Source organism: Lipomyces arxii (assembly GCF_038497795.1).
Source record: "Lipomyces arxii strain Phaff 12-163 unplaced genomic scaffold V1512scaffold_28, whole genome shotgun sequence".
In the NCBI taxonomy this organism is placed as follows: domain Eukaryota; kingdom Fungi; phylum Ascomycota; class Lipomycetes; order Lipomycetales; family Lipomycetaceae; genus Lipomyces; species Lipomyces arxii.
The window spans coordinates 21086-46118 of NW_027117727.1; the positions used below are offsets into that span (position 1 = coordinate 21086).

The following is a 25033-nucleotide window of genomic DNA, read 5'->3' on the forward strand; positions in this document are numbered from 1 at the left end:
CATTCTTACAAATCCATCTTCGTGATTTTTCCACACTTGTTCAACTGAGTCTCAAAATGTCTTCGGTTGCGATGCGTGTTCCTCCAAAGTCAATTAAGTTTTACTGTAGTGTTATGTGAGCGTGATTTTGGCTATTTTTCTAAATTTTTTACTGACTGTTCACACAGCTGCCCATGGGCTGCGCGTACCTGGATTGCCCTCACTCAGGCAAATGTCGAGTTTGAGTATATTGAGATTGATCTCGCAAACAAACCCGCTTGGTTTTTGAAGGAAGTCAATCCTGGCGGTGAGTGTGTGATTTAGTGTTGCAATGTCAATTTAACAAGGCATAGGTAAGGTCCCAACTTTGAAGTACGGCGATGACATTCTCATTGAAAGTGCTATTACCACTGAGGTACTGCCAATTACTGTACTTGCTGTTTATTTACTAACGAAGTAGTTTGTCGCTGATTTGTTCCCTGAAGGTATGATGCCTGCATATATCTTTTTACTTCGCTAACGGCTCAGCTGGTCTTATATCAACTGATGCTTTCGAGCGCGCCGAGGGCCGTCTCATGGCCGACAGATACATGGAACTCCTCTTTCCACTCTACCGTGACACGGTCTTCAAAGCTGACTCTACTGCTGTCGGCAAGACCTTCGAAGCTATTGACAAGTTCTTGCCTTTCCTCAAGAACGCTAACCCTTTCTTTGGCGGTGCTACTAGCATCACTCTTCGTGCGTCTTTGCGTGTTTAAATGTTAAATCTTTACTGATGCAGATGTAGACGAGATTATGATTGCCCCGTTCATTGCCCGCGTATGTATTACTAGCTATATCGATTGCGCATGCTGATGAGTAGTACTTCACTCTTCTTGAGTCTGATTTTGTAGATGCTTCCATTTACAAGACTCTTTCAACGTAAGTTATTTCTGCTTTAGAAAATAGTTAATGGCTAACGTGTGAAGTGATCCCAAGTACTCTGTTAGTAGCTCCAGATCACATTGAATTACGCTAACAGAATAGTACTTCTTTACCTGGGCCAGTAACATTTTGTCTTCCCCTGGCTTGGTCGGAACCTACGACAAAAAATTGGTGAGCTTTAGTTTTTTGACGTGCTCGAACTTGCTAACAGATCAGAACTTCGGTATCATCGAACAGCGTCTTGCCCCCAAATAGCTATCGGCAAGTAGTTCTCGAATCTAGTAGTTCAATTCAATCATTCATTTGCAAAAAATCGTGTAATTTGAATATGCAACTTTTACATCATGGACAACATAAATAAGTACAAACGTATGTTACAAGTAGGATGCTATTGCATCAAATAAGATATTCTATCCAATATGTACTTAATCCGAGCGCATCAACCCAGCCATTGTCTTCTGCTCGTCGTTCCATGACAAGCATGCAGCAATCAGCTGCAGGATCTCAAAGCGCTTGGTGTCGCTTCGCGGGAGAGTTAAAAATGAAAGCAAGAGGTTCGTAATAAGTTGCCTATCAAACAGTCAGGAAATGCAAACACATAAAGAATGCGTACCTATCAACACTCTCATCCGGAGTTCCTTTTCGTAATAATTTCAAAGCTTTGGTCAAGTGCTCGTTCAAAATCACTGCTTCATGACGTAATTTGCCAATCAGCAACGACTTCTCCTTGACCTCTTTTTCAAACGGCCGCATTTTCTCAAGATCAGCATTTGCGCTCTCAAGCCGGACCTTCAGATCATCTGCCGTATCACTTAGCACGCTCTTTTCCTCCGACAGCGTGTCGATCTGGGCCTGCATTTTCTCAACAATCTCATGCAGTTCGGTCTTACGCTCTTCTTGCTGTACACTAATAGCATGCTGCAGATTCCTTACTAGGTTTCCGTTTTCCGTGTTCTCATGCATTAACCCGTCATACAGTACACGCTGACTCGTAACCTGCTCTTCGAGCTCGGCCACTCGTTCGCTCATCGTGACCCTCATGGTTTTCTCCTCATTCGCAATCACGTTCCAGTCGTCCAGACTCCGCTCGGCGTCAGAAAGCTTGCTTTGTAGTTCCTTTTCTTTAGCCAGCAGCGCACTGCGCTCGCGCTGCCATGAATCCTGGGACGCCATAGACGATTGCCGCAGACTGGCTAACTCTTTCGATAACTTGTCAGACTCATCCGACGCAGTTATGACTTCCTGCTGTAAACTTGTCACTGTGTCTGTCAGATTCCGACATTTCTGCTCAAGATACTCAATGCTAGTCTTCTGCCGCGTAATCTCTTCCTATCACAAAACGTCAGCCATCTCTTCCCCTTAATAAATCAGTGCATTCAACCCACAGTATCGCTCTTTAACCTCTCTCCAAGCGTATTCCGAATAGTAGACACCTTCCCTAGCAAATTCTTATATTGATTCTCAAAGCTATGCCGCTCCTTCTCAGCCTCAGCCAGTTTCCTCACAAGCTCCGCATTCTCCTCCTGCAACCGCTTGGTCTCCTCCTGCGACGACACGGTCAAACTATGCAGTTTCTGCTCAAGTTCCTCCCTGTCCTCGTCCCCGGTCACGTCTTTCTTGCTACTGTAGTCATACGTTCCAAATCCTTGAGTACCTTCTGACGCAGTCGACACAGACTCCGCAGGCGCGACGTCCTCCACCGTCACCTGTGTCTCTGACGAGTGCCGAGAAGAGTGGTCGTCGTCCGCCATTGAGTCTACCCTTTGGACTGTTCCTTCGTCACTGTGTCCACCACAAATTCACTTTAATTTCCAACTTAAGCCTTTAAAATTGACGGCAAAAACAGTCAAATCACTACAATTGAGCCAATTCTCGTTGAATTGTGTGAATTCTTAAAGATGAAACTACTAGATTTTGTGGAGGTATTAAGTGTGTCAATGCAACGTCAAGCACTATTCTGGAGTACGAAACACCGAAGATCTTAAGGCACGTGAAATACTCTCCTCCTACTTCTATTACTGTGTGCACTTTGGATATCGCAAAAAGAAAAAGACGAAATAAGTTACATGTAACAAATGATAAAACATTCCAGATAAGCAAACCGTTACCGCTCAATAGACAATATACACCCAATCTCAGAATGCCATGTTTCTTCAAGCAATTCACTCATCATTCTCTTCCATCTCGACTCTTAGTTCGTGACATAAATCAAAACACTATTAAAGTTAATACAGACCATTGCGTTAACAAAGTTGCAAACCTCTGCGAGAAGAGCACTGCTCAATTAGCACGATCCTAATCATAATATAACAACAACTTACTTCAATAGTCCTTGGCCTTCTGGAATAGAACTTCCAATCATGAATTTTCCGTCAGATCGAAGATTATCAATAGATGCCAATTTCATCTGATAAGGATATAGTTCTCTTGCTGAAGATAATCCTCCCATTCGCTTGACTTCGAGTAAGCATCGTCGCACGGTGCTCAACTGGTTCTGAATAGGAATAAGCGCTGCAAAGTTAGTATTTGGTGAACCAAAACTATCTGCTCACCTTCCGATACTGGTTCACTAGAAACTAGCAATCGGTATATTAGAGCATAGCATCTCCGCAACAAGTATAGCAAAATCTGGCAATTAGCAAATTGGACTAAATACTATCGTAATTACTAACAGTTTGTCCAGCAGGAACGTTCCCTTCTTCGTCTAGAAACACTCCGTTTACTCGCTTATCATCAATGACTTGCAATTTCTGCTGAAAATTATACAAATCTGTTTCTCTTAGTGTCCACTTGTGAGTCAGCATCAGACTATCAAGCTGATTCTTCATTTCTGTTAACTGCTCATAGATTGGATGCAATGCAGGACCAACTAAGTCTTCTCTGGCAATAAAGTCGTTCAGCAAATCATGGCACTCTTCGAGTAAACCATTGACCACATTCTGGCCGTCAGGAATGTTTCCGTCTGGTGAGAGGAAGTTGCCGTCAACTCTGGTGCTCTCAATATGCCGCAACTCTTCTTGCAAAACCTTTAACTCTGAAATAGAAAACTTTGGCTTAGATCCAATCGATAGAATCTGCCGCCTGATGGATACTAGTCTCTGAAGTGTAGGCAGTAAACTTTTGACTGTTAGCAATAATCTATGACTGACACTACATCACTCACTCTGGAGAAATGACCGACAACGATTCCTTCAATTCCGCCAATTCATGTTCTACCGAGTCAGCACATTCTGTTTAAATGCCACACAACACATACCACAAACATCGATTTTTGCTCTGATGAGTTGAATAAGCTCCGACGATTCACTCACAGCGTCACGATCAACAATGCCTTTGATCTCCTCAAGTCGCTCCTCGATTGGGGTCAAATCAGCGTTTGAATATATTCGACTTTCTTTCAAATGATCCAGTAAGCGCTGTGTGTTTGTTCATTAGCAGCCCGCAATTCATTGAATCGAAATTAAACCAACCTTGACCGTAATCAGAGAAGCATAAGTGGCTGGCGCTGATCGAGATCCGACCGTGAGAAAGAACAACGAAAGAAGTTGGAAAACGTCGTCTAAAACCACGTCGACTTGAAATCATATTAACGACCATTACGATCACACATTTATTACTAACCCCGATTCTGTTCATCATGAAGACTCGGATCTTTTCGGATGATATTGATCTTCCGCACTTCTTCAACAGTTTGTTCATAAAAAGAATTCACATCGCTGGTTTTAAAATACCTACACAAGTCCTAATCAGCCATCACTACCGCCACATAACAACCGTCTTGAACTTACGTCGAACGATCCTGCTTCAGCGCAGTCAGACGTTCACGGATCGAGATCAGTTTTTGCAGAATGAACGTCTCATTTTGAGGGACTGAAGTAGAGAAGCTCATGATTTCCGGCCAAAATTCAATGAAATATCTAATATCAATTCTCTTTTCAAACAACAAAAACACAAATTATCTAGTTATTTCGATGCTGGGAGTTCCGGTATGTCTAACTTTAAAAGGGTCTCTGCGTAATATACTTTATCGACCCACACTCTGACAGACGCCCCAGAAGTAACTCAGCCACTTCGACTGTGATTTTCTTGCTATACTGGGGATATATCTACAACCGTACCGTGCGGGAGTGTCGAATAAGCATTAAACAAGTAATTATATATATTACAAATAATTCCATTCGTACACGCTAAACTACACAGTACTATAACACACAAAAGCAGAGCAAAATGCTTAAGAAGATGCCGTGGGGACCTTAAATTGAAACTGTGCAAACAGAGAGATATGACTACATTGAAATTAGCATCAATTAATCAAAACTATTTAACCTCAAACTTACTCTGAAGGGAAATGCGCATTCGGAAAACCAATAACTTTAGACATGTATTCCTTGTCGGGCTCACCAATCAGGCCGTTTACGGAGAGAGTGTTCGTTGAATACCAGATATAGTCAACAACATCTGTAAACGTTGGAGTACAATTCGTAAACGATAACTCTCCAATATTGCCATAGGATGACTTCAATGAAAAGTTGTGGCTTATTCCACTGTCTGTAAATTTACCATACTTAAATCCTTGAAAGTCTGGATGATCGCCCGGAATAGATCCTTTTGAAATTAGTTGGTAAACTCCGCTATCAGGGGTAGAATTCAAATCACTGCAAACCACCATCGGCACTTTAGTTCCAGACTGATACGACGCCTTTGATTCGTCACTTGGCTTGATTTTTGAAAACTTCTCTGCCATGTTGTTTAGCTCTCCTAAAAGTAACCCCACTTGCACCAGCTTGACGTCTTTATCCAATGGATCCCAATGAATGTGCATGTTGGCAACAATCAGTCTATTACCAGTACCAATATGTTCTAAACACGACACGGTAGCAATATGATCTTTTGTAGCAACCCTGTTGAAAATATCTGGGTAATTTTTAAGAGCATCTTTGTCTGACACCAACATGTTGCTGTTCATTGCGACTTGCTGAATCTCTATGGGCTGCTGATCCAAAAGCTTAAACACACTCTTCCTGTAGAAAATTGCGCATCCGTCAACCCTCTTCTTGTTCTGCGGGGTCATAGTTTTTGCTCGCGATTTCAGCCACTGGTAACCATCATAACCTTTCGATGCAAGTTCAGGCAGCATGAAATCCTCAAAAGTCTGATTGTCAATTTCTTGCAAGCATATGATATCAGCATCATATGACTCAATTTCGTGCTTGATACTTTCCCGTCGATAGTCCCAAGACAACGCCCATGACGGGGTATATTCATAGATTGTAGAAGTGTATCTGTCGCACAAAATGTTATACGAAACAACTGAAAAAATTCCTTCCTCTTCATTGCTTTTAGTCGATTCTTTTTCTTCTAATACAATCCAATCACGAGGTGGCGGCTGAGGTGAGACTTGAATTATTAGCAATGCAATGCAATATAACATCTATATGGTACATACCCGGACCGTTATCGCGAAGATCGTGTATAACTCCACGTGTTCCATTCTTTGCCATTATACTCTTTGTGCTTTCTGGCAATGGATTTCCTTCAATCCCCAAAACTTCTAGCTTGTAAAGCAACCCCATTTCTGATGGAAGATTCTGGATACTATTGTCAATCATTAAAAGCATTTTCAAACTTTTCATTAACCCGATTTCCGAGGGTAAAGTAGTCAAAAGGTTGCCTGAGATGTCCAAAATCATGAGCTGTGATAATTTGCAGATAGCAGCTGGAATTGCGGTTAATCTGTTATGATTGATGTATAGTTTCTGCAAAAACTGATAATTGAACAAAGAGGGACTGATATTTCTGATTCCTTGACCGCCTAGATCTAACGCAGACCAATCTTGACGTCTATCTTGTTTATCGTCTTGTTGCAGATGATCGAGATGTTCCGGATCAGTTGACTCATTGCGATCATGGACTGGTTTAAACGCGCCATTAACATATAGTCCTGAATTTGTTGGTAAGAGGCTGCTTGGATCTTGTAAAGATAATCCAGTTGGAGCAGGTCCACCTCTTGAGATTGTGGCAGCAGCTCGTGCATGGTGGTGAGCTGAACTGCTTTGCCTAGACAGCTGAGCCAGCTGGATCTGGTGCTGCCAATGTGGTGAGACCATGAATACTCTTTCTTTAAATTGAATCTAATCAAATTAAAGGCTTAATCGGCCTGTTCCTGGTAAAGACATTGACTTCGGATCTTAAGTGAAAAGAATGTTTAGTATTCAATCAACACAATCAAATTGAACATACAACAGAAAAGATGACAGCTCAGTAATCAAATATTTAATAAATAAAATCGGATTCAAATTAATCGAATTGAAATATTGAATTCGAATCTATTAATTGTTAGCTGCTCTTTGCTGGTTTTTACGCTGATTGAAAGAGTATATAGTAATTGTTAAGGGTTCTCCTCCTCTCTTTTGTATGGCTATGCAGATCTCTTTCACATAGTGAGCATATTGGTCTTCTGTACAGTAACTAATGACGATTCGAATGCTTTTTATAAAGTAAAAATATAATGCTTATGTAACTACATAAAATACTCTCACTTGCTTTCGTAATATTTATGTTTCATGGATCTGTACTTCTTCACATGATAAAGTGCTGCAATTTCTACCAGAATTGTTTAGCAATTAAAGATATTAAGAAATTTTAAACTCACCTTTCTCTATGAACTCAGCAAATTTCAGCTTCTGTTCAATTTCTCGTTCGTCCGTAATGTTCGCGTTTCTCATGAATCCAGCATGAAGTCGGTCTCGAAAGAACACGTATCCCCGTCTGATCTTTCATCAGTTGCTTCTTTTAAATCAAAATGTGTAAATTAAAAGGCTTGCTTACGGATACTCTCGTCCCATAAACAATAACTGCTTATATTGCCGTATTACACGATATCTTAACTTTCCCATAGCTCACCTCATTATGTTTATATTGAGTGGTGTTGGGTCAAGTTGCGTTAAAAAGTTTACATCTACGACGCTGCAAGTTCACAATCAAAGACTCTATTCATCTAAAAATTCTTCCCATTTCCCATTTGAACTACCTACTCAACAAAAATAGTGCCTTCAATCTTAGCATAGTTGTTGAAATACGCTGAAAACAACGAGCACGCATGCTCAACGTCAGCTGCACCACCAGTCTCACGGATAGAGTGCATACTAAGCTGCGGATTACCCAAATCCAAAGTACGTGTTCCAAGAAGCGAGGCCAACGCTGGTCCAATTGTAGATCCACATGATGAATCGTTACGAACGACAAACAATTGCAACGGAGTCTTGCTGATTCTTGCGACTTCTTCCAACAACAAAATTCCTGGAGAATTAGTAGAGTACCTCTGATTCGCGTTGATTTTGATGACTGGACCACCGTTCATTTGTGGTCGATGGCTCGATTCATATCTAGCACTATAGTTAGGGTGCACGGCATGTGCCATATCTGCCGAAATCAAAAATGACTTGATGGCAGTTTGCTCATAAAAGCTTCCAATCGACGAAGCTTTAAGATCCTCATCCGGGATACCTGACAACGATGACAGACGCTTTACACTAAAGTATATTAGTAGTTTGACGAACGCCGTAAACTATAGCTTACATCGAAGGCAAAAAGTTAGAGCGTGCACCTTGAGCACTCTCAGATCCAATTTCCTCATGATCGAAGCATGAGATCAAACGAATTGTATCATCACCAGCAAGAGCTTCAGTATCAGCCATACTGTCAATCAAACCGCGAACTGCACAGTACGACATCATCTGAAATTCAAATCAATTATGATGTTTGCCAATACGACATTACACATACCTGATTATCAAGACGTTGTGAGTAAATGAGCTCATCTGACATGCCTCCAAAAGTACCTGGCTGTGTATCGTAAAGAATCAATTCAAAATCACGCACAGCACTAATCGGTACACCGGCGGCTCCAGCAACCAAAGAAATAATCTTCGGATGATGACGCTCAGTCATTGAACTCAATGGCTCAAAATCAGCTTTAGCTTCCACATCTGTAGCAATTGAGTCTGCCTCAGTCTTGTTGAGTTCGGCTTCAGCAAGACCAGCGATCGGAAAAAGCATGGTTTCTCTGTTGAACTCGAATTTAGTGTTCGCATCTCTGTCCAAGTGAATGGCCAATGTGGGAATACGCAAAACTGAGAACTGTGAGTGTTGATCCAACAAATGATAGCAAAGCCTTACTTGGCTTATTGATCTTAATCAACTTCGGTACAAGACTACCGCCTTCGCTGACGAAAACTCGTCCAGCAACACTAAGATCACGATCAAACCATGTGTGCCTAACATGTCAGTTGGAGGTTCCCGCAGTAACTATACGAGAGCATTACCAAAGACCACCTCCATACACCTCAACACCAACTTGGAGGTAGTGCTCTGCGGACTTCTTAGACACGGGTTTCAATCTACATCATATCAACAATAATAAACACAAAAAGACATCATCCATCTGACCTCAAACTTGGACTGTCTGTGTGTGCTCCCACAATTGCAATTCCATTGCCAGGAACCCAATCTTGCCCAACGCCAAAAGCAATGATACTACTAGCATTTCTAGTTAGAAAGTATTTCTTTCCACGTTCAATCTTGCCAGCCCAAGAGTCGCGCTCCTTTAATTCAATAAATCCAGCATTCAAAAGCAATTTCTTTGCATTATCAACATGATGATATGGGGTCGGCGATGCGTTGATGAACGACAGGAAGTCTTTATCGATTAGTTGTGCCACTGCTGTACTGTTAGTCACATACCAGATGCATATGCCTTTGCTCTTGACATTCTTGACACCATATGTTATTACTACTGGTTATTAAGTGAATGTGCCTTCGTGAATGGGGTATACTGTTCCTGTTTCCATAGATAACAGTATTCTTACAATATTGAGGGTATTGTATATCAGGGTCTGGTACTAAGATGCAAGCCACTTTCACAGTGCAAATGAATGCGGTGGCTTAGCTTACAAGAAGAGGCTTGTGCATACAGCTCTGTATTTTGTTGCTGGAGTCCGCCATCGTAACTTCACACAGTCAATTTTTGGGTACAATTTTGGATAGCAATTTCGTGCTCTTGTATATGTCAGTGGATTTTGATAGAATTCTATTGAAGGATTTGTACGTTGGAGTATGGCGCCAGAAGCAGACAATAAGACGACGTCTAGTTCAACCTCCACTCCTCCATCGTCGTCTTCAATAGGATCACTGCCATACCAAAGATCACTGTCTCCTCAACGAAAACGAGTAAGAATATCTTATAGTGATAGGTATGTGGAATAACTCACTTATAATGAGTATACTTACAGCGTAGATATATACCAAACCGTGACACTGTCAATTTACAAGCTGGCTTTAGTTTAAAGCCTGAATCATCAGGCTCAGAAGAGAACCCCCCGCTTCGAATCAACGATAACGGACTTGATACACAAAGAAGTACGTTTAATTTTATATCGGAATGTCCGAAGTACAACACTGATTAGAACAAAGTTGAGGAAGCAAACCGTACATTTTCCGATGTATTGCGATCCGAACTATTTGGTGACGATGTCCCTTCAACCAAACCAAGCAGAGTAGCATCAGGATCTTCAAGTAGTGAGATAGGTAGCAATGGCTCGGTCACTCCTCCAAGATCTCATACGTCAGTCCCGAGTACGCCATCTCGAAATCTGTTTACATTTATGTCTCCTAGGAAAACACCAACCAGACAAATAGGAAATGCTACTTTGGACGTTGAAAATGAAGCATTTTCTTTATCTCCAGTAAGACTATTTTCACAAAAAATGTTATTATCGCCCAGGAAACAGTTGAGATCTATATCTAAAGTTCCTTTCAGAGTCTTGGATGCTCCTGAATTGGCAGACGATTTTTATTTGAATTTGGTCGACTGGTCTTCGTCAAATGTCCTTGCTGTCGGTTTGGCCAGATCAGTATATTTATGGAGTGCATACACTGGCAGTGTTAGCAAACTGTGTGAGCTTGGTGAACACGATCTGGTCACTTCAGTGGCCTGGTTACCTGAAGTAAACGATAAGTGTTTAAATATACTGGCAAATGCTAACGTTTTAGGGAAAATATGTAGCAGTTGGGTCACATAGAGGAGTCGTACAAATTTGGGACGCTGAAGCCGAGCGGAAGCTGAGAACAATGGACGGTCATACTTCCAGAGCCGGATCATTAGCGTGGCATGGACACATACTTTCTTCTGGGAGTCGCGATAAATCGATTTTGCTACGAGACGTCAGAGCTTCTGGGTCTTATTTTCGGCGGCTGACAGGTCATAAACAAGAGATCTGTGGTTTGAAGTGGAGCTACGAAGACGACAAATTAGCGTCTGGTGGAAACGACAATAAACTTTTTGTCTGGAATAGTACAAGTGATTCCCCGTTATTAAAATTTACAGAGCATGTGGCTGCGGTGAAAGCTATCGCATGGAGTCCTCATCAAAGAGGCATATTGGCATCAGGTGGTGGTACCGCAGACCAACGAATCAAATTTTGGAACACCTTGACTGGTCGGCAAATTAACGAGATCGATACCGGCAGCCAAATTTGTAATCTGGTGTGGTCGAAAAATTCAAACGAGGTGGTATCGGCACACGGATACTCGCAAAACCAAATTGCAATCTGGAAGTACCCTTCAATGCGACAGGTCACCGCACTGACCGGACACACTTGCCGAGTTTTGTACCTTGCCATCAGTCCAGACGGCCAGACCATTGTTTCTGGTGCCGGCGACGAAACTCTGCGATTTTGGAACGTGTTTGGAAAAGGTCGACCTGAATACAGAGAGGTTACATTGTTGGATGTTGTTCCACAACTTAGGTAATATAATTAAATCCGGTTAACGATGTACCATACAATGCATGTTTTTTAGCCTTCCTGGTTAATGTTTCTCTCCAACCGTGCGACCATCTCATGATATTCCTTATCCTTCTTTCTTTTCTCTGCGAGCTTCTCTCTTGAGATGAACGCATTGTCCTTACGTAGTTCGCGTATCGCTCCTTTGCGCTCCTTCTTGACCTGAGCTTTGAGCTTCGAGATTTCTTGTCGTTGAAGATTGGGATCATAAGACTTCTTGTCAACTGAGTAGTTCTCTTCAAATTTGGGCGCATACGACGGGATCGGAATTGGCTTGTGGGATTGTAACGCTAGTGGCTCGCGATTCGTAGTTTGATTTTTGATCAGCTGACGAAGCATTGCTTCCGATTCTTTAATGTTCGCCATCACTGGTGCCAGTAACAACTTGCGAGCTTTGACTGTTGTGCCTTCCTCCAGTAGAATCTCAAGAAGTTTCAGCGCAGGCGTGAAAATTTCCTTGTATGCATCTGTGCCCTTCCATAGAGACGCTAAAATCCTAAGAGTCTCTAAATCTGAATTCAAAAGCGATAGCGCAAGTTGTATTTCAGCTGGAGTTGTCAAGTTCGTCAACGGAGTGTCGGACAAAATATCCGTGATCCTCACATTCCTCGTCTTGACACCTTTGCTACTGCCATTGAACTTGATCTCTGAAACTATAGGTGGCAACGGAAACCCTTCTGGGATCGACGTACCGGCAATAAAACTAAGTAATGAAAGATTGATATGATTCACCACCTCTGGAACGTATCGCTTCGACAGTTTCTGATAGGTTGCAAATAATCTTGCGAGTAAAGCCGATGTAGCAAAGTCACCTAGAGTCGTGTTTTTGAATTGAGCCAAGTGCTGGCCCATCAGAAGCATCGCAGGTGTGACAATAACATGGAAATGATCTGATGTGGAAAAGAGAACCCCAACAAGAGTAAAGAGCATCATATCTGAAGGTAATGGATAATCCGTTTCTTGCTCTGTGTTGGCAACGGCGGCATCTAGCCGCCCTCGAACTTGCTTCAACTGCGTCCGAAATCCTTCGGATATCTCCTCAGTATACGAGTTTGCAAGACTGTAAATTTGTTGAATCAATTGGTTGAACGCAGCGTTGTCTATCTTCTCATCTTCGTCGACCTGAGCTAGAGCGTGCTCAACCAGAATAGAACCAAACGCCTAAGCAATTAGCAAAACTTCAGTGATATCGCACACACACATACAGCAAGCTTAAGTTTGTTTTCCGGGTGCAGACTAGGATGATGCAGTGTCACGATTCGATCAACAATAACCACTTGATCTTCAAGTTTCTTGCCATCAAAAATTCCTCGTAACTCTTCGTAAGTTGCCGGACAGTTGTACGTAAAAGCAATAGATGTGTCTTTTCCTGACTCTGTTTCTAGAGCCAGAACTTTCGTTTGTCGTGTTGGAAGCTTGGTCAAATTGGCGGATGTTCCAGATGATTTCGATGTAGGCACATCGTCTTCACTAATATCCTCAACTTCATTTCCCTCACTTCCTTCTCCCTCTCCTTCTTCATCTTCCTCATCATTTTCTTCCTCATCCGACGGAACAAGATTCTTTCCAAATCCAAACGCAGCAGCATCGTCAACCTCTCCGTCAGACATAAAGTCATCTTGCAGATCATCAGCTACAGGAGCTCTTTTCCTAGTCAACTCGTCTTCGTCATCACTTATATCGCCTCTCATTCTTCGCTGTCGTCGATCTTCCAACTGCTTGAGATTGGCCGCGTATTCTTCAGCCAATTCTTCTTCGGTCTTGGTTCGGTCTGAAGGTTTCGCGCGCTTGTCGAATGTCATCTCGCGTACGTTGGCATCGTATTCAACATCGCGATCTTCAACGGAGACAGCTTTTACAGCAACAGTGCTAGATGTCTGAGCTAACAGCGAGCGAAGTCCGTTCAAATCCGCATCTAAATTTTCAATCACCTCAAGGTCCTCCTCCTTTGCCTTTTGCCGTTCGTGTTTATACATTTTTGATTTTGCAATGACTTCCTTCATGACTTCGTTCTTGCTCCTTTTTTTTTCCGGAGCGTTGTACTCCTCGTCCTCATCTTCATCCCCGGATTCCTTTCGTTTCAAACCTCTGACGTCTTCTCCCAACGTTGCTTCATCGTCCAAAGCGAGAGTCTGACCGTAATGAGTGAGCAAGTCATCAGCATAAGCATCAGGGTCATCTTCAAGATTGAATAATGAAGATTTCGCTGACCGAGATTGTCTTTCTCGTGTGAAACGTTCCAGCATTTTGTCTTCTGACGAAAGAGTAGAATCATTCTCGCCAAATCTTCTATCAATTACGGCTCCAATCTTGTTCCTTCTTTCCATTTCCCTCTTAAGAGTGTTCCTTCTCTACATCAAGTTAACAGTTAAACCATCACAGTATTCCAAACTCAACTCACGTTTTCTTCACCGATCTGCTTACTCAACCCAGGCTTGCCCACTGCCCCCTGTACATTTCGCCCAAGAATATCGCCATGTTTCGACCTGTTTAATTTCAAATCAAACGGATTAAACTCTTCACGAATTGTTTGCAGCAGCAAATTTTTGTCAGTCCGAGTAGACGCTGGCATTCGCTTTCTTTGTTGCTTCTTAACATTAGTCTGACCTGTAAATCCATTCACCTTCAGCCTTTCTTTAAGCTGTTTTAGCTGTGATTTACCCATGCCTGCCAATACTTGTACTTGAACGGGGACTCCAAATCTGAAATTTTCTTCAATGAGTTTGAGCCGCACTACTCAGTGGGTAAGGGCAAAGTTATATAATTTTTTGCGTTTGGGACTTCTTGGCTGCCTTTGAACAAAAATACTGAAGCTATTTTGAACACAAAATAGCTCAAAATGAGGCAAAAAAGGTCAAAAAGTTATCGCAAACAAATGGCGACTTATTGTTTAGCATTTGGATTTCGAAAACCGTATCAAGTCTTAGGTAAATATTGTTAACTGTGGTCAATACCAACCAAATAACAGTTATTATAGTGGATGGAGACATCATATATGACGCAACAAAATACAAAATGAACCTGGAAAAGTCACTGGGATCTGTTGTTCAAGGTGAAATAAAGCCAAGCACGTTTTTACATTATTAACTAGACTATTCTTTGCTAACAAAATCAAGTGATAACTCAATGCTGCATCAAATCACTATACGACCGAGGAGAAGACGCGAAAGACGCAATTGCTCTTGCTAAAACTTTCGAGCGACGACGTTGTAATCATACGGAAACTCAGCTATCTCAATCAGAGTGCTTGAGAAGTGTTGTGAACGTGAAAGGAAAGAACAAGCATCGGTACGTGGTTGCGACTCAAGATCAGCGAGTCCGTGGTCAATTCAGATCTATACCTGGAACTCCAATGATTTATATTAACAGAAGTGTCATTATCATGGAGCCAGTTAGTCCTGCTACGGAAGCTGCTAAGCGGAAGTTTGAAGAGGAGAAGTTATTAGCGGGATTGAATAATCCTCGAACTCGAGCGTAAAAATCCGTGCTACTCAAAAAGATTTGTATGATTTGTTGCAATTGTTAGCCGTTTGACCTATTCAACTTGTATATATATTACCGCATACTCTTTCTTTTTCACGCCATTGGAACTCTCACAAATTTCATCAAACAAAGCCAAATGACACTATACAAAAACAACCACTTTTGATCTCTTCACTTAAACCGATAACAGATAATTCTATCAACAAAAAACTCTTAAGCAAGCACAATCTTAACAGTAGAAACCTCAAACGGACGCACGCTGATTGGAATCTTGGTGCACGTCTTTCCGTCAATCCTGGCTGTAGTAAAGTTGATCTCGTCCTTCTCGTCTTCAAGCAGATTGGTGTAACACGCCTTAAGAACGGGCAAAGTGACTGAAAGCGTAGCTTTGGTTCGTCCACCGATACTGTCGTAGATACGAAGAATAATAGATTTCTCGTTCTTCAGCGGGAAGTCGCCAAGACCAACATCAACGTCATCCTCACCACGCTTTAAGTTAGAAACAATAATATTCGTATCACCCTCGACTGTCACGGCCGACAAAATGTCCTTGATGGATGTGGCGGCATTTTTCGCAGCGTAATAAGTTCTCAACGGATAGTTGTAATTGTAAGACGCACGAACAATATCAGAGTTGATCGGTCCAGAGTGAGGCAAAATGGCATACTTCATGATGTGGTGTCCCATATCAGCATGTCCATCAGGCGCCTTCGGCGATCGGAGCAAACTTAATCTCTGAATGTTTCCGTGAGTAGCAAAACCATACTTGGAGTCGTTCATGATGGTAACACCATATGTGGCCTCAGAAAGATCAGCCCACTTGTGACAGCACACTTCAAACTTTGCAAGATCCCACGAGGTATTGAAATGAGTTGGTCGTTTGATCAATCCAAACTGAGTTTCATACGATGCCACATCAGAGTGCACCTCAGCAGGGAATTCAACTTTCAAGAACTTATGGTTTTCGTGCCATTCAACTTCGGTAGTAATGTCCACGAAGGATGAGCTAGTAATCGCCTCAGTAGCCGAGATGACACCGTCTAATGCAATGGTCGACTTCAACCAACTCTTATCACTGATCTTTTGCTCGACAATTACGGATGCGCGAAGAGGTCCAGTCTCTCCAATAGAAACTGTTGCACCAGAAAGATAACATCTTTTGTCCAAAGAGTACACTTCAGTATCCCATGCTTGGAAGTAAAGCGGCTTGTCATCAAAAATAACAAACTGGTTAGAGCCAGTACCTTCAGGGAGAACTTCCCGCTCTTCTGACTTATCATACAAACTGCTAATAACACCATCCTTGATCGTAACTTTGAGTTTTGGGTTCTCCAAAACAAAAACCGTGTCCGCAACTTGAGTGACGGATACACTGGAAGCAGCATTAACCCTTACACCTTGAACAGGTTTTAGAAGCCCATTACTAGTGCTCTTCATGACAGCATACTGCTTGTTGTCTGCAGCAGACTGAACAGCAATTTTAGAATTCACGTTTGAAAGAGCAATAAGTTCTTCTCTGGGCCAGGGAAGTGTGTTCACAGCAACGGGGTCAGATCCAGAGCCCGAGGTTTCTGACAAACCCAAAGCAGCAGCAGCCTCTTTGAACAATTGTGCACCCTTCTCCGCAACTTCGGCATACAAAATCTTAGCATCGTCGTAAACCATTTCAATACCAGATCCAGGAAGGACATCATGGAACTGGTTAAGGCAAACAATTTCCCACAAATCGGTGATCCGCTCCTTAGGATATTTGTAGTTTCTGTTAGTAAGCGAGGCAAGACTAGCAATAAATTCAACATCGTGGAGTAAAATTTCTGAACGCCTGTTGCCTTTTTTGACATCACTTTGGGTGGTATAAGTACCACGGTGAAGCTCAAAATAGAGCTCACCCATCCAAGTAACCAAGTCCTTACCGTTGTTCGTTGTCCTTTCGAGCTCATCGAAATATTCGTCTGCAGTGTGACCCATCTTGACACGAGGAAGAAGACCCACATTGTCGGAAAGACCACGGTAACGACGAAGCTTCTCAAGCATAGGAGCAGTAGGACCACCACCACCATCGCCGATTCCGAAAACCAAAAGACCTGTCTGGTTGTCCGCCAAGTTCTTATGATTTTTAAGCGAATTGGACACTTCGCTGAACTCCACTCGTGAGGTGTAGGTGTTAGCAGGAGGCATATGACACAGCACTTGACTACCGTCGAGAGCAATCCAGTTAAATGTTGAATTAGGGAACAGATTGATATTGTTCCAACTTAGTTTCTGTGTCAAAAAGCGAGACATACCAGCGCCACGGCACACCTGAGGTACTTGAGGAGAGTAACCGAAAGTATCAGGAAGCCAGTAAGTCACCGATCGTTCACCGAAGTTGCTCTCAAAGAATCGCTGACCGAGAAGCATTTGACGAACAAGGGCTTCTCCGGCTGGCATGTTTGTGTCGTTCTCCACCCAAGATCCGCCAATAAAGTTAAACTTGCCATTCTTGACTTCCTTCTTAATTTCTGCAAACAAACTGGGATATTCAGCTTTGAGCCATTTGTACTGCTGAGCTTGAGAGCAAGCAAACCTGTGCTCAGGATACTTTCGAATCAAAGCAACCTGCGACGCCCAAGAACGTGCTGTCTTTCGGCGGGTTTCAGCATAGGGCCACAGCCAGGCAGTATCTGCACTTCGTTAGCTAGTTACACGAAGGACAACCCAACCTATCACACCAATATGACAATGTCCAATTGCGTAAACAAAAGTCCTTTGACCAGACTCATAAACTTCAGGGCCATCAATAGCATCGCCAAGATAGGATTTTGTGATCTCTCGGCATCTCTTAAGAGTGCTTTTGTCATCAGGATCGAACGCGTTCATAACATCGTTACAAACTTTGAGAGCGACATTGCTCTCCCACGAATCCTGGTCAAGCTCACGAGCAGCGTCGGCAATAATACCAAAATCAAGGTAAAGTGCATGAGCATCGGGATTAGGGGCAACAAGATCTGCGTTAGAAAGAGTAAACCAGCGATTTGGATCAGGAGGCTGAATTTGGTCGCGATCACCATTACCAAACATTCCATTACACGAGGCCTCAATGTAAAATGTGTGCCATTCACCGTCTTTCCATTCCAAAGGAACTGGCCAAACTGGACGCTCATCATCACCAGTCAGACCTTGAAGCGGTAGTCCGTCAGTGTTGTAGACACAGCCTTCGTTGTGATTCTCCCAATGAAACTCGAGCATATTGTTGTCAAGCCAAACATCTTCTTGAGGAACACGCAAATTGATACGGAACCAATGAGTGGACCAAGAAGGACCAAAGGCTTCGCCCTTTCTAGCAGGACGATACTTGCCATTAATAGCTTCTTTGAAAGGCGGACGAGCCAAGTCAGGGACTGAATAAACTTCTAAACGAACGTGCTGTTCATCAGAGACTCGGGCATCATCCATGACACTGAACCAATCCAACTGTTAGCATATTCAATAAGTAATTATCCATTTGAAACATACGCAGGTAAATTAAAGGGCATATAAGGACCTTCATTGATAAATTGATCAATGCGTTGCTTATAAATATCACGAACTTTTTTAGCCACAGGCCGATTATTCAATTGAGGATAAGAATCAGACGACATGGCTGATATTTTGAAGCTGTTGGTGGTGAAAGGGCAGCTGTAGGCGGCCAAGGACCCGTGATGACGACAAAGCTGGAGTAGTTGAGGATATTCAGTACATCCCAGTCTAGCGTAATTATCAGAACAAGTGCTCGCTGATACTCAAACGTGCCACAAACATGCATTTGTACCATAAAACACATCAAGCGCTGTTACATTTTGATGAACTAAACAAAGGAATCCATAACTAACCCCATAATAAGCCATAATTACAATTTCACTTGGCAATAAAGATAAAGTACAAAATAAAAGCAAGAAAACAACTAACTTTGCTTCCATCATCAGCACCAAACGCCGAGTTGAGCTTCTCATACTGGCCGCTGCAAAATTTCACCACTGCCCTCAGCTACCGCCAGGCGTGACTTTGTAGACATTTTCAGACTTTGTCTCAACATTTGGCTGGCCATTTCAGCCTGTGAAACCCTTCCGCGGACGACCCCTCGATCGTTTTGAAACAGTAGGCGTATCCTTCTCAAGCCTGACGCATTTAGTCTCTCCAACAACACGTCGAGAATCACTTGGTGCTGATTTGCGACGTTGCGGTTGTGCCCGTTCGGTATCAACCTTCTGGCGCACAGAAAGTGAGCTTCTTTGTAGCGTCGTGGCTCTACGATAGAGAGTATCTTTTATACTCTTCCGTCCACTCGAATTGTGTATATCCATAGACTCTTGCTCCGGCTTTGAAATTGTTCGGCTCTCATCGTATAAGATCGAATTGATAAAGTCCTCGCCAAACTCCGTAGACACTTCACTGAGAACGTCATCGTCATCATCATCTTCAACATACCTCGGTTGATCGTTTGGTAAATAGTTGGGCGGCGCTGTAGGTAAACTTTTATGGACTTCAAGCGCAAAATCTTCAGGCTTTACCAAACTTTCAGCATCGCTTGCGTGATCATTACCTCTGTTGTCATTTTTAACAGCAGACTGGCAATCAGAATTGATATCTGTCTCATTGACCGAATTGTCAGATTTAACCTGAGCGTTCGCGGCTTCTTCATCCAAAGCAGGTGCTTTGTGAGCAGACTCATCTGACAATGACTCAGGTATGGATACCGAATGGTCCCCACTGGACACCTTATCGACTTCAACATCGTGTAATTCGCCAACGTGGTTACAAATAGGCATTATAGTTTGCACGGATGGTTCCTGCTTGGCTTCAGAATGCGGTTGTGCCTGTATTGGCGTGGCTGCTGAAGAAGGCCATCGTTTTTGTCTCCTAGAGAACTTAAACGTGCTATATGGCTTTCCCGCTTCAGCATATTCTTCACTAGTCAGAGTCGCCCATTCAAACGGCTCCACATGCAGCCCGGATGTTACCCAGTTTGCAAACTCTTTAATAAATCTTGAAGCATCTTTAAGCGAGAACGGAATCGCCGATTTGGCAGCCCTGATCCGCGACGACTTTGCTTCACCAAACTTTCCCGCCGCAACCAACAGCTCATCATGCAAATAAATAGATAAATCTGCCAAACTCTTGAGTTCATGGCGGTCAATCTGGCTACAATCACGTTTTGCTTCCATATATGAATCGGCAGTGTACCACAATAGACGTGAAAACATTGGAAAACGAAATTTTTGCGGCACTTTCGTCTTTTTCTCAAGTGCGTCTATGTGAATCTCCATTGACAAATCCCGCGCTGTTAAAAAGTTACCCCCAATTACTAAAGAATCGACCGGTGTGTAAACCGCATGAATCCAACCTGATGGGATGATCCTGAACCATGTCAGCGTGAAAAGCACAATAACAAAAATTGTCAATTTACATAGTATCTCCTTTGTTGAGCTGAACCTTAGAACAATCCTTCACTAAATCACCAAGAAAGATTTTATTTTGGTCACTAGATAGACACCATTGTTCGTACTTCGACAGATTCGACGGTATTGGAGGAGCAAATAAAAATACTTTTGCACCGTCAACAACATGGTAAAAAACTGAGGAGCCACCAAAGTCAATGTGAAAGTCTGTGTATGCGTTTTCAACTGACATCAGACTATTTCATCAGCTACACTTTTATAACAGCTAAACAATAAAAAACGCACCAGTATAGTGAAACTTTGGGCCATTCACCTCTATCTTTAAGTTCTTCCGGCCAGAACTGTAGTAAATCGGAATCCCTGAAGAGGTTATTGCTGCTGTAGTAACGGCATCTAAAAGGCTTACCGGACAAACTTAGGTTTTCGTATGCTCTCGCCAAGACTAGTGAAGCTTACTTCTAAACTGATGACGTTGCGAACTCTGTCACGCAAAGAAGCCGGCATATAATAATATTCAGCCCAACGCTGAAGATCCCAATTAGGAGACTCATGTTGCGTAGGTACATCAATAACCTCAACACTAGCTTCTGGTCCAACCATTTCAACCACACCTTTGACCGTAAGGCCGTCCGGTATCTCAAGATCCAGGCCCTCACTTTGTGACCTGGGAATAACAACTGGCTCAGAAAGACCGCCTGATTCAACAAACTCTTTGGTCAATTGATGGCCACTAATTCTGGCAAATTTCTCCGGGGCGAAGTTGCGGTTTCTTACTATTTCGCAGTATGGGTGGTGGTCGGCCGATAAGCTAACACTTTCCCCTTCGTGCAAGGCCACGTAGTCAATAGCGGCATGCTTACGCTTTGATTTGCGAAGCACTAATTAGTTGTCATAAATAAATAATGCAAAAGACAGTATTCTTGCTTACAAGTTGAAGGCCCGTAAATTTTTGAACATTGAGGACAGTGGTATTCGTCAACGTTTCTAGCTTCTTTTGTAGTAAGTCCAACGCATTGATAGTGAAACCATTGCTGACATAGACTGCACTCGATCCAATCAATTTTGCCTTGTGGTGAAGTAGTGGGGCTGCATAAATTGCAGTGATCCCATTTCTGATCCGTTGGGGATTCACCGGATCCACTTCTCTCATGATTTGGCGACATGTCAGGCAGTGAAAACTGCGAAGGCTGTTGTTCAACAGAAAAACCAGTCCTGTTTTCTGAGCTTGGGTATAAGCAATAAGAACTGTCAGGTGAATTTGCTGGTGAAATCAGCGGCTTAGTGGAGGCGATTTGTTCGATGCGTTGAAATTGTTGTGATTGTCTTCTAGCACTCAATGATTGCGAGGCTTTTGATAAAGATTTCTGTTTCATAGGCTGACCTGGCTGGTTATAAAACATTGGATCCAAAGCGGCAGCCTGCAATAATGTCTCAATCCCACTTCGATCCATCGTTGAGATGAAATCAAAGACCTTAAAAGTGAACCCACTCAGTTAGACTGCAAGATGTCGCTAATTGAATGGCAATCAAGCTTTAGAATTATAAATACTAAATTTGGCTTGCTTCAATTTATACACTACTTATTGCGGAATACAGAGAGGTCTCATACATAGTCTGCAGTTAACTCCAAGATTGGTTGAACTTGAAAGTTAACCCGCTCTTTATCACCCTTATACCAGCTATAAATCAGTTTACTGAACCACCAATTGCATACCTGAACTACCCCGGATGCCTTGTTAAACGTGTACAGAATATGAGAAAAACCGAAACACTCAGTATATTATTTACAATTCATTCTTAACTTCGTTCTGCGTTTTCAACCCGGCACATAACTCCACTACTACTCCAGAAACCACAAGTACATCTATCCACAGCCGTTGAGCATCAGACAATCGGTCATTCTCTGACTTGACTAGAGAAAATTAGCATATCCAAAATGTTGTGCAAATCCAACCCACCTTCAGAAAACATACAAGTTTTGCTGTCAGTTCGCCATAAACTAATCTCATTAGAGCACACTTAGCAAGGCTTAATGCAACATACAATAGATCCGGCATCCCTGCGGTTCTGCGACTATAGTCTTCAGCAAACACTTTACATATTGCCGCTAATGAACAACCTCCTATGCACTATTCCGGTCAACCTTCGTTGTACTTAAGCAAGTTCTGCTTCTTACCTCAACTGCTTCCAACACGTCTTGCAGAGGAAAACTCCAGTCGAGTCCGACGCATTGTGTCTCTCTCGCCGACTCACGGTCATACACTGATTGCACAAGATTCAATGCAGCTCCGTTTTCAATCTCAGCTAGTCTACAATTGATCTCTCCAGACCTACTGAGATAAAACGCGTCTGTGTCTAAATCCAACGGTGCACTTTGAAATTCAGTCTCAAAAACGTATGGCACTGGAAGAAAAATGATGTCCCAGAAAAGATAGGCAAACTTATAATAATTAGCATGTTTGGAATATTGCGAGAAGTACTTACGATAGTGCGTAAAATGCCACCTTCAGTATGGAAACCTTTCCACCCTAGTGCTTTATAATTGGATAGGCACATTTCTTCAACGGAACATTCGTTGTTCTCTAAATCTAACCAAACCGTTTTTCGTCCTATCTCCGTCTCTGATATTTGAGTACCTGTAACACTTAAACGACCGCCAATTTTTAAAATACAGTACATACCATAAAACGTTCTTTTCAATGGCTCTTTCAAGGCCATATGACGAAAATCATGCCTGTCCTTAGGCAGAACACGCATATCATTCTCTAAACGAACAATTCTTTTTTGTAAATCATAATAATACATCAGATGGGTATCAGGATCTTGCAGCCCTTTCTCGCAAGTCAATAGTGCTTGCAATTTCCAATGCCGCTTCTCCTTCGCATCTTTTTTCTCTTCGCACATATACATCATTTCAATTAAAGCTCTTCGCTGGTACCAGTCGCCACGTTTTCCACGTTGATATATTCGCTGCTCTAGTAATGCAGTATATACTTCGTGCGCGTATCTGTGGAGACCTAGGCGACAGAGCACGTAGGCATACTTATACATTAGACGGGTATATACCCATGCAGCACTAAATCGAATCAAATAATGATCTCTGTCACCATCATATCGCCTCGCTAAACTCACAATTTCATTCCAGTGATCATACAGTGGCTCCAACAAACATTTCGCAATCTCCCAACGTGATGTATCGTTACCATCAAACAACAGATCAACTTCCAATTGAGTCTGTAATGCTTGCTCGTATTCTAGTAACTCACTTTTTGTCTTAAATACTTCGGTACTTCTGCATACTAGATAGTCGGTATAGTTACGCTTTGACGTCTTTGCCAACACAAAAATGCTTAAAAGTTTTTCATCTAATTGTCTGGCACGAAAATACACAAGATGTACTCTCTCAAAGACAGAGCACTGCGGGTCATTCAACATGACACATGCTCCTGTAAACTGTCAGATTCAAACAGTGATGGCTGCTTCAAAAAGCTTACCTAAAGGTTGAAGACATCTGACCAATAACGCCTCCATATGATTTTGTTTAAAACCCTTTTGATCGTACAGAAGGCTCAAACCGGTCGAAGACCAGTCCAAACACGATTGGTTTTTCGTGTGTATGATCATATCAGAAATAATGTCCGATTTTGTTCCCTTAATTCCTTTAAAGTTAAGATCCTTTGCAAGAGCCTTCAATTCAGAAACAGAAAATAAATTAAGTATAACTTCAATCGTCATATCTTTTGACGTGTCTATAGACTTTGCAAACCCAGTATCGACTAGACTAGTAAATGCGCTCATGGTATCATTTATTTCTTTATATTGCATTTGATTGAGACGAAACCATTTATTCCGTTTTCGCAAAAACAAACGGACATAAAGCCGTTTTGCGTCCTCTATCAAGCTATCAGCTTTTGACACGGAAGTTCGATTGCTTGCAACACACCTTGAAGATTTTTAAACTGTTCAAATATTTCTAGCTCATTCTCATCGAACAAATAACTCTCATGCTCCAAAACTGTATTTAAAGCGCTCATGAAAGCATCAATGTATAGGCCACCCCAAGTGGGGTTTACTTGCATGCTTTCTTCCGACTGGACAGTCTCTTTCTAACCACGATTAGCAAATAAATAACGAAATGCTGGCATACTAGTACCTCCGTACAAGATTCACTTAAGATATCTCGTGTGTAATCACCGTCAATACTAGAGCTCAATTTCCGTCTCTTTCTAGTGAAATCATAAGATCCCCCGTTCCAATAAGTATATTTAATACTTACTGCCGTGATCGAACAAAAACCGGTGGAATTTGCACTGCCTTCTCCTCAGCAAGCATTTTAAGCTAGTGGTATCACAATGTACAAAATTCTCTTGTGAATTGAACGAATATAAG

At 42.3% G+C, this 25033-nt stretch overlaps 12 protein-coding genes across 12 annotated transcripts; 3 read left to right on the forward strand and 9 right to left on the reverse strand.

Annotated features, from left to right (window-relative positions):
• Window positions 1-17: 17 nt before the first annotated feature.
• Window positions 18-1323, forward strand: V1512DRAFT_267790 (thioredoxin-like protein). Its single transcript, XM_066917355.1, has 10 exons — window positions 18-115; window positions 168-286; window positions 333-394; window positions 440-464; window positions 508-717; window positions 767-798; window positions 842-900; window positions 948-963; window positions 1006-1074; window positions 1120-1323. Exons 1-10 carry the CDS (start codon window positions 57-59, stop codon window positions 1156-1158), a joined length of 690 nt encoding a protein of 229 aa, XP_066769360.1. The 5' UTR covers window positions 18-56; the 3' UTR covers window positions 1159-1323.
• Window positions 1324-1328: 5 nt separating this feature from the next.
• V1512DRAFT_212807 (uncharacterized protein) lies at window positions 1329-2654 on the reverse strand (the record flags this gene model as incomplete). The annotated part of the gene is made up of 3 exons (XM_066913572.1): window positions 1329-1473; window positions 1517-2232; window positions 2289-2654. The coding sequence occupies 3 exons, from the start codon at window positions 2652-2654 to the stop codon at window positions 1329-1331; spliced, it is 1227 nt and encodes a 408-aa protein (XP_066769361.1).
• Window positions 2655-3065: 411 nt separating this feature from the next.
• Window positions 3066-4792, reverse strand: V1512DRAFT_212744 (uncharacterized protein; the record flags this gene model as incomplete). The annotated part of the gene is made up of 10 exons (XM_066913570.1): window positions 3066-3119; window positions 3164-3179; window positions 3225-3414; window positions 3456-3531; window positions 3576-4020; window positions 4067-4115; window positions 4160-4319; window positions 4374-4477; window positions 4525-4634; window positions 4692-4792. The coding sequence occupies 10 exons, from the start codon at window positions 4790-4792 to the stop codon at window positions 3066-3068; spliced, it is 1305 nt and encodes a 434-aa protein (XP_066769362.1).
• A 342-nt stretch (window positions 4793-5134) lies between these two features.
• Window positions 5135-7010, reverse strand: V1512DRAFT_249875 (Endonuclease/exonuclease/phosphatase; the record flags this gene model as incomplete). Its single annotated transcript, XM_066914638.1, has 3 exons — window positions 5135-5189; window positions 5241-6300; window positions 6350-7010. 3 exons carry the CDS (start codon window positions 7008-7010, stop codon window positions 5135-5137), a joined length of 1776 nt encoding a protein of 591 aa, XP_066769363.1.
• Window positions 7011-7438: 428 nt separating this feature from the next.
• On the reverse strand, window positions 7439-7799 carry V1512DRAFT_212756 (uncharacterized protein; the record flags this gene model as incomplete). The annotated part of the gene is made up of 3 exons (XM_066913571.1): window positions 7439-7506; window positions 7556-7671; window positions 7732-7799. 3 exons carry the CDS (start codon window positions 7797-7799, stop codon window positions 7439-7441), a joined length of 252 nt encoding a protein of 83 aa, XP_066769364.1.
• Window positions 7800-7876: 77 nt separating this feature from the next.
• Window positions 7877-9761, reverse strand: V1512DRAFT_230302 (peptidase M18). Its single transcript, XM_066913947.1, has 7 exons — window positions 9646-9761; window positions 9352-9601; window positions 9228-9302; window positions 9082-9179; window positions 8689-9035; window positions 8482-8639; window positions 7877-8435 (listed from the first exon to the last, which is right to left on the reverse strand). Exons 1-7 carry the CDS (start codon window positions 9683-9685, stop codon window positions 7934-7936), a joined length of 1470 nt encoding a protein of 489 aa, XP_066769365.1. The 5' UTR covers window positions 9686-9761; the 3' UTR covers window positions 7877-7933.
• Window positions 9762-9902: 141 nt separating this feature from the next.
• V1512DRAFT_230303 (WD40-repeat-containing domain protein) lies at window positions 9903-11813 on the forward strand. Its single transcript, XM_066913948.1, has 4 exons — window positions 9903-10154; window positions 10199-10320; window positions 10375-10907; window positions 10954-11813. The coding sequence occupies exons 1-4, from the start codon at window positions 10018-10020 to the stop codon at window positions 11710-11712; spliced, it is 1551 nt and encodes a 516-aa protein (XP_066769366.1). The 5' UTR covers window positions 9903-10017; the 3' UTR covers window positions 11713-11813.
• On the reverse strand, window positions 11268-14461 carry V1512DRAFT_243666 (nucleolar protein 14). The gene is made up of 3 exons (XM_066914321.1): window positions 14146-14461; window positions 12950-14095; window positions 11268-12905 (listed from the first exon to the last, which is right to left on the reverse strand). The coding sequence occupies exons 1-3, from the start codon at window positions 14407-14409 to the stop codon at window positions 11757-11759; spliced, it is 2559 nt and encodes an 852-aa protein (XP_066769367.1). The 5' UTR covers window positions 14410-14461; the 3' UTR covers window positions 11268-11756.
• Window positions 14462-14552: 91 nt separating this feature from the next.
• On the forward strand, window positions 14553-15419 carry V1512DRAFT_293167 (Fcf1-domain-containing protein). The gene is made up of 3 exons (XM_066918322.1): window positions 14553-14671; window positions 14722-14811; window positions 14861-15419. The coding sequence occupies exons 1-3, from the start codon at window positions 14584-14586 to the stop codon at window positions 15220-15222; spliced, it is 540 nt and encodes a 179-aa protein (XP_066769368.1). The 5' UTR covers window positions 14553-14583; the 3' UTR covers window positions 15223-15419.
• Window positions 14969-18947, reverse strand: V1512DRAFT_267815 (glycosyl hydrolases family 38 N-terminal domain-containing protein). Its single transcript, XM_066917356.1, has 3 exons — window positions 18723-18947; window positions 17939-18666; window positions 14969-17890 (listed from the first exon to the last, which is right to left on the reverse strand). The coding sequence occupies exons 1-3, from the start codon at window positions 18845-18847 to the stop codon at window positions 15441-15443; spliced, it is 3303 nt and encodes a 1100-aa protein (XP_066769369.1). The 5' UTR covers window positions 18848-18947; the 3' UTR covers window positions 14969-15440.
• V1512DRAFT_230313 (uncharacterized protein) lies at window positions 18948-22397 on the reverse strand. Its single transcript, XM_066913949.1, has 5 exons — window positions 21573-22397; window positions 21051-21522; window positions 20930-21004; window positions 20653-20880; window positions 18948-20603 (listed from the first exon to the last, which is right to left on the reverse strand). Exons 1-5 carry the CDS (start codon window positions 22093-22095, stop codon window positions 19295-19297), a joined length of 2607 nt encoding a protein of 868 aa, XP_066769370.1. The 5' UTR covers window positions 22096-22397; the 3' UTR covers window positions 18948-19294.
• A 31-nt stretch (window positions 22398-22428) lies between these two features.
• Window positions 22429-24976, reverse strand: V1512DRAFT_281435 (uncharacterized protein; the record flags this gene model as incomplete). Its single annotated transcript, XM_066918000.1, has 10 exons — window positions 22429-22556; window positions 22603-22643; window positions 22688-22773; window positions 22821-23084; window positions 23129-23280; window positions 23326-24090; window positions 24139-24537; window positions 24588-24750; window positions 24798-24870; window positions 24921-24976. 10 exons carry the CDS (start codon window positions 24974-24976, stop codon window positions 22429-22431), a joined length of 2127 nt encoding a protein of 708 aa, XP_066769371.1.
• Window positions 24977-25033: the final 57 nt, after the last annotated feature.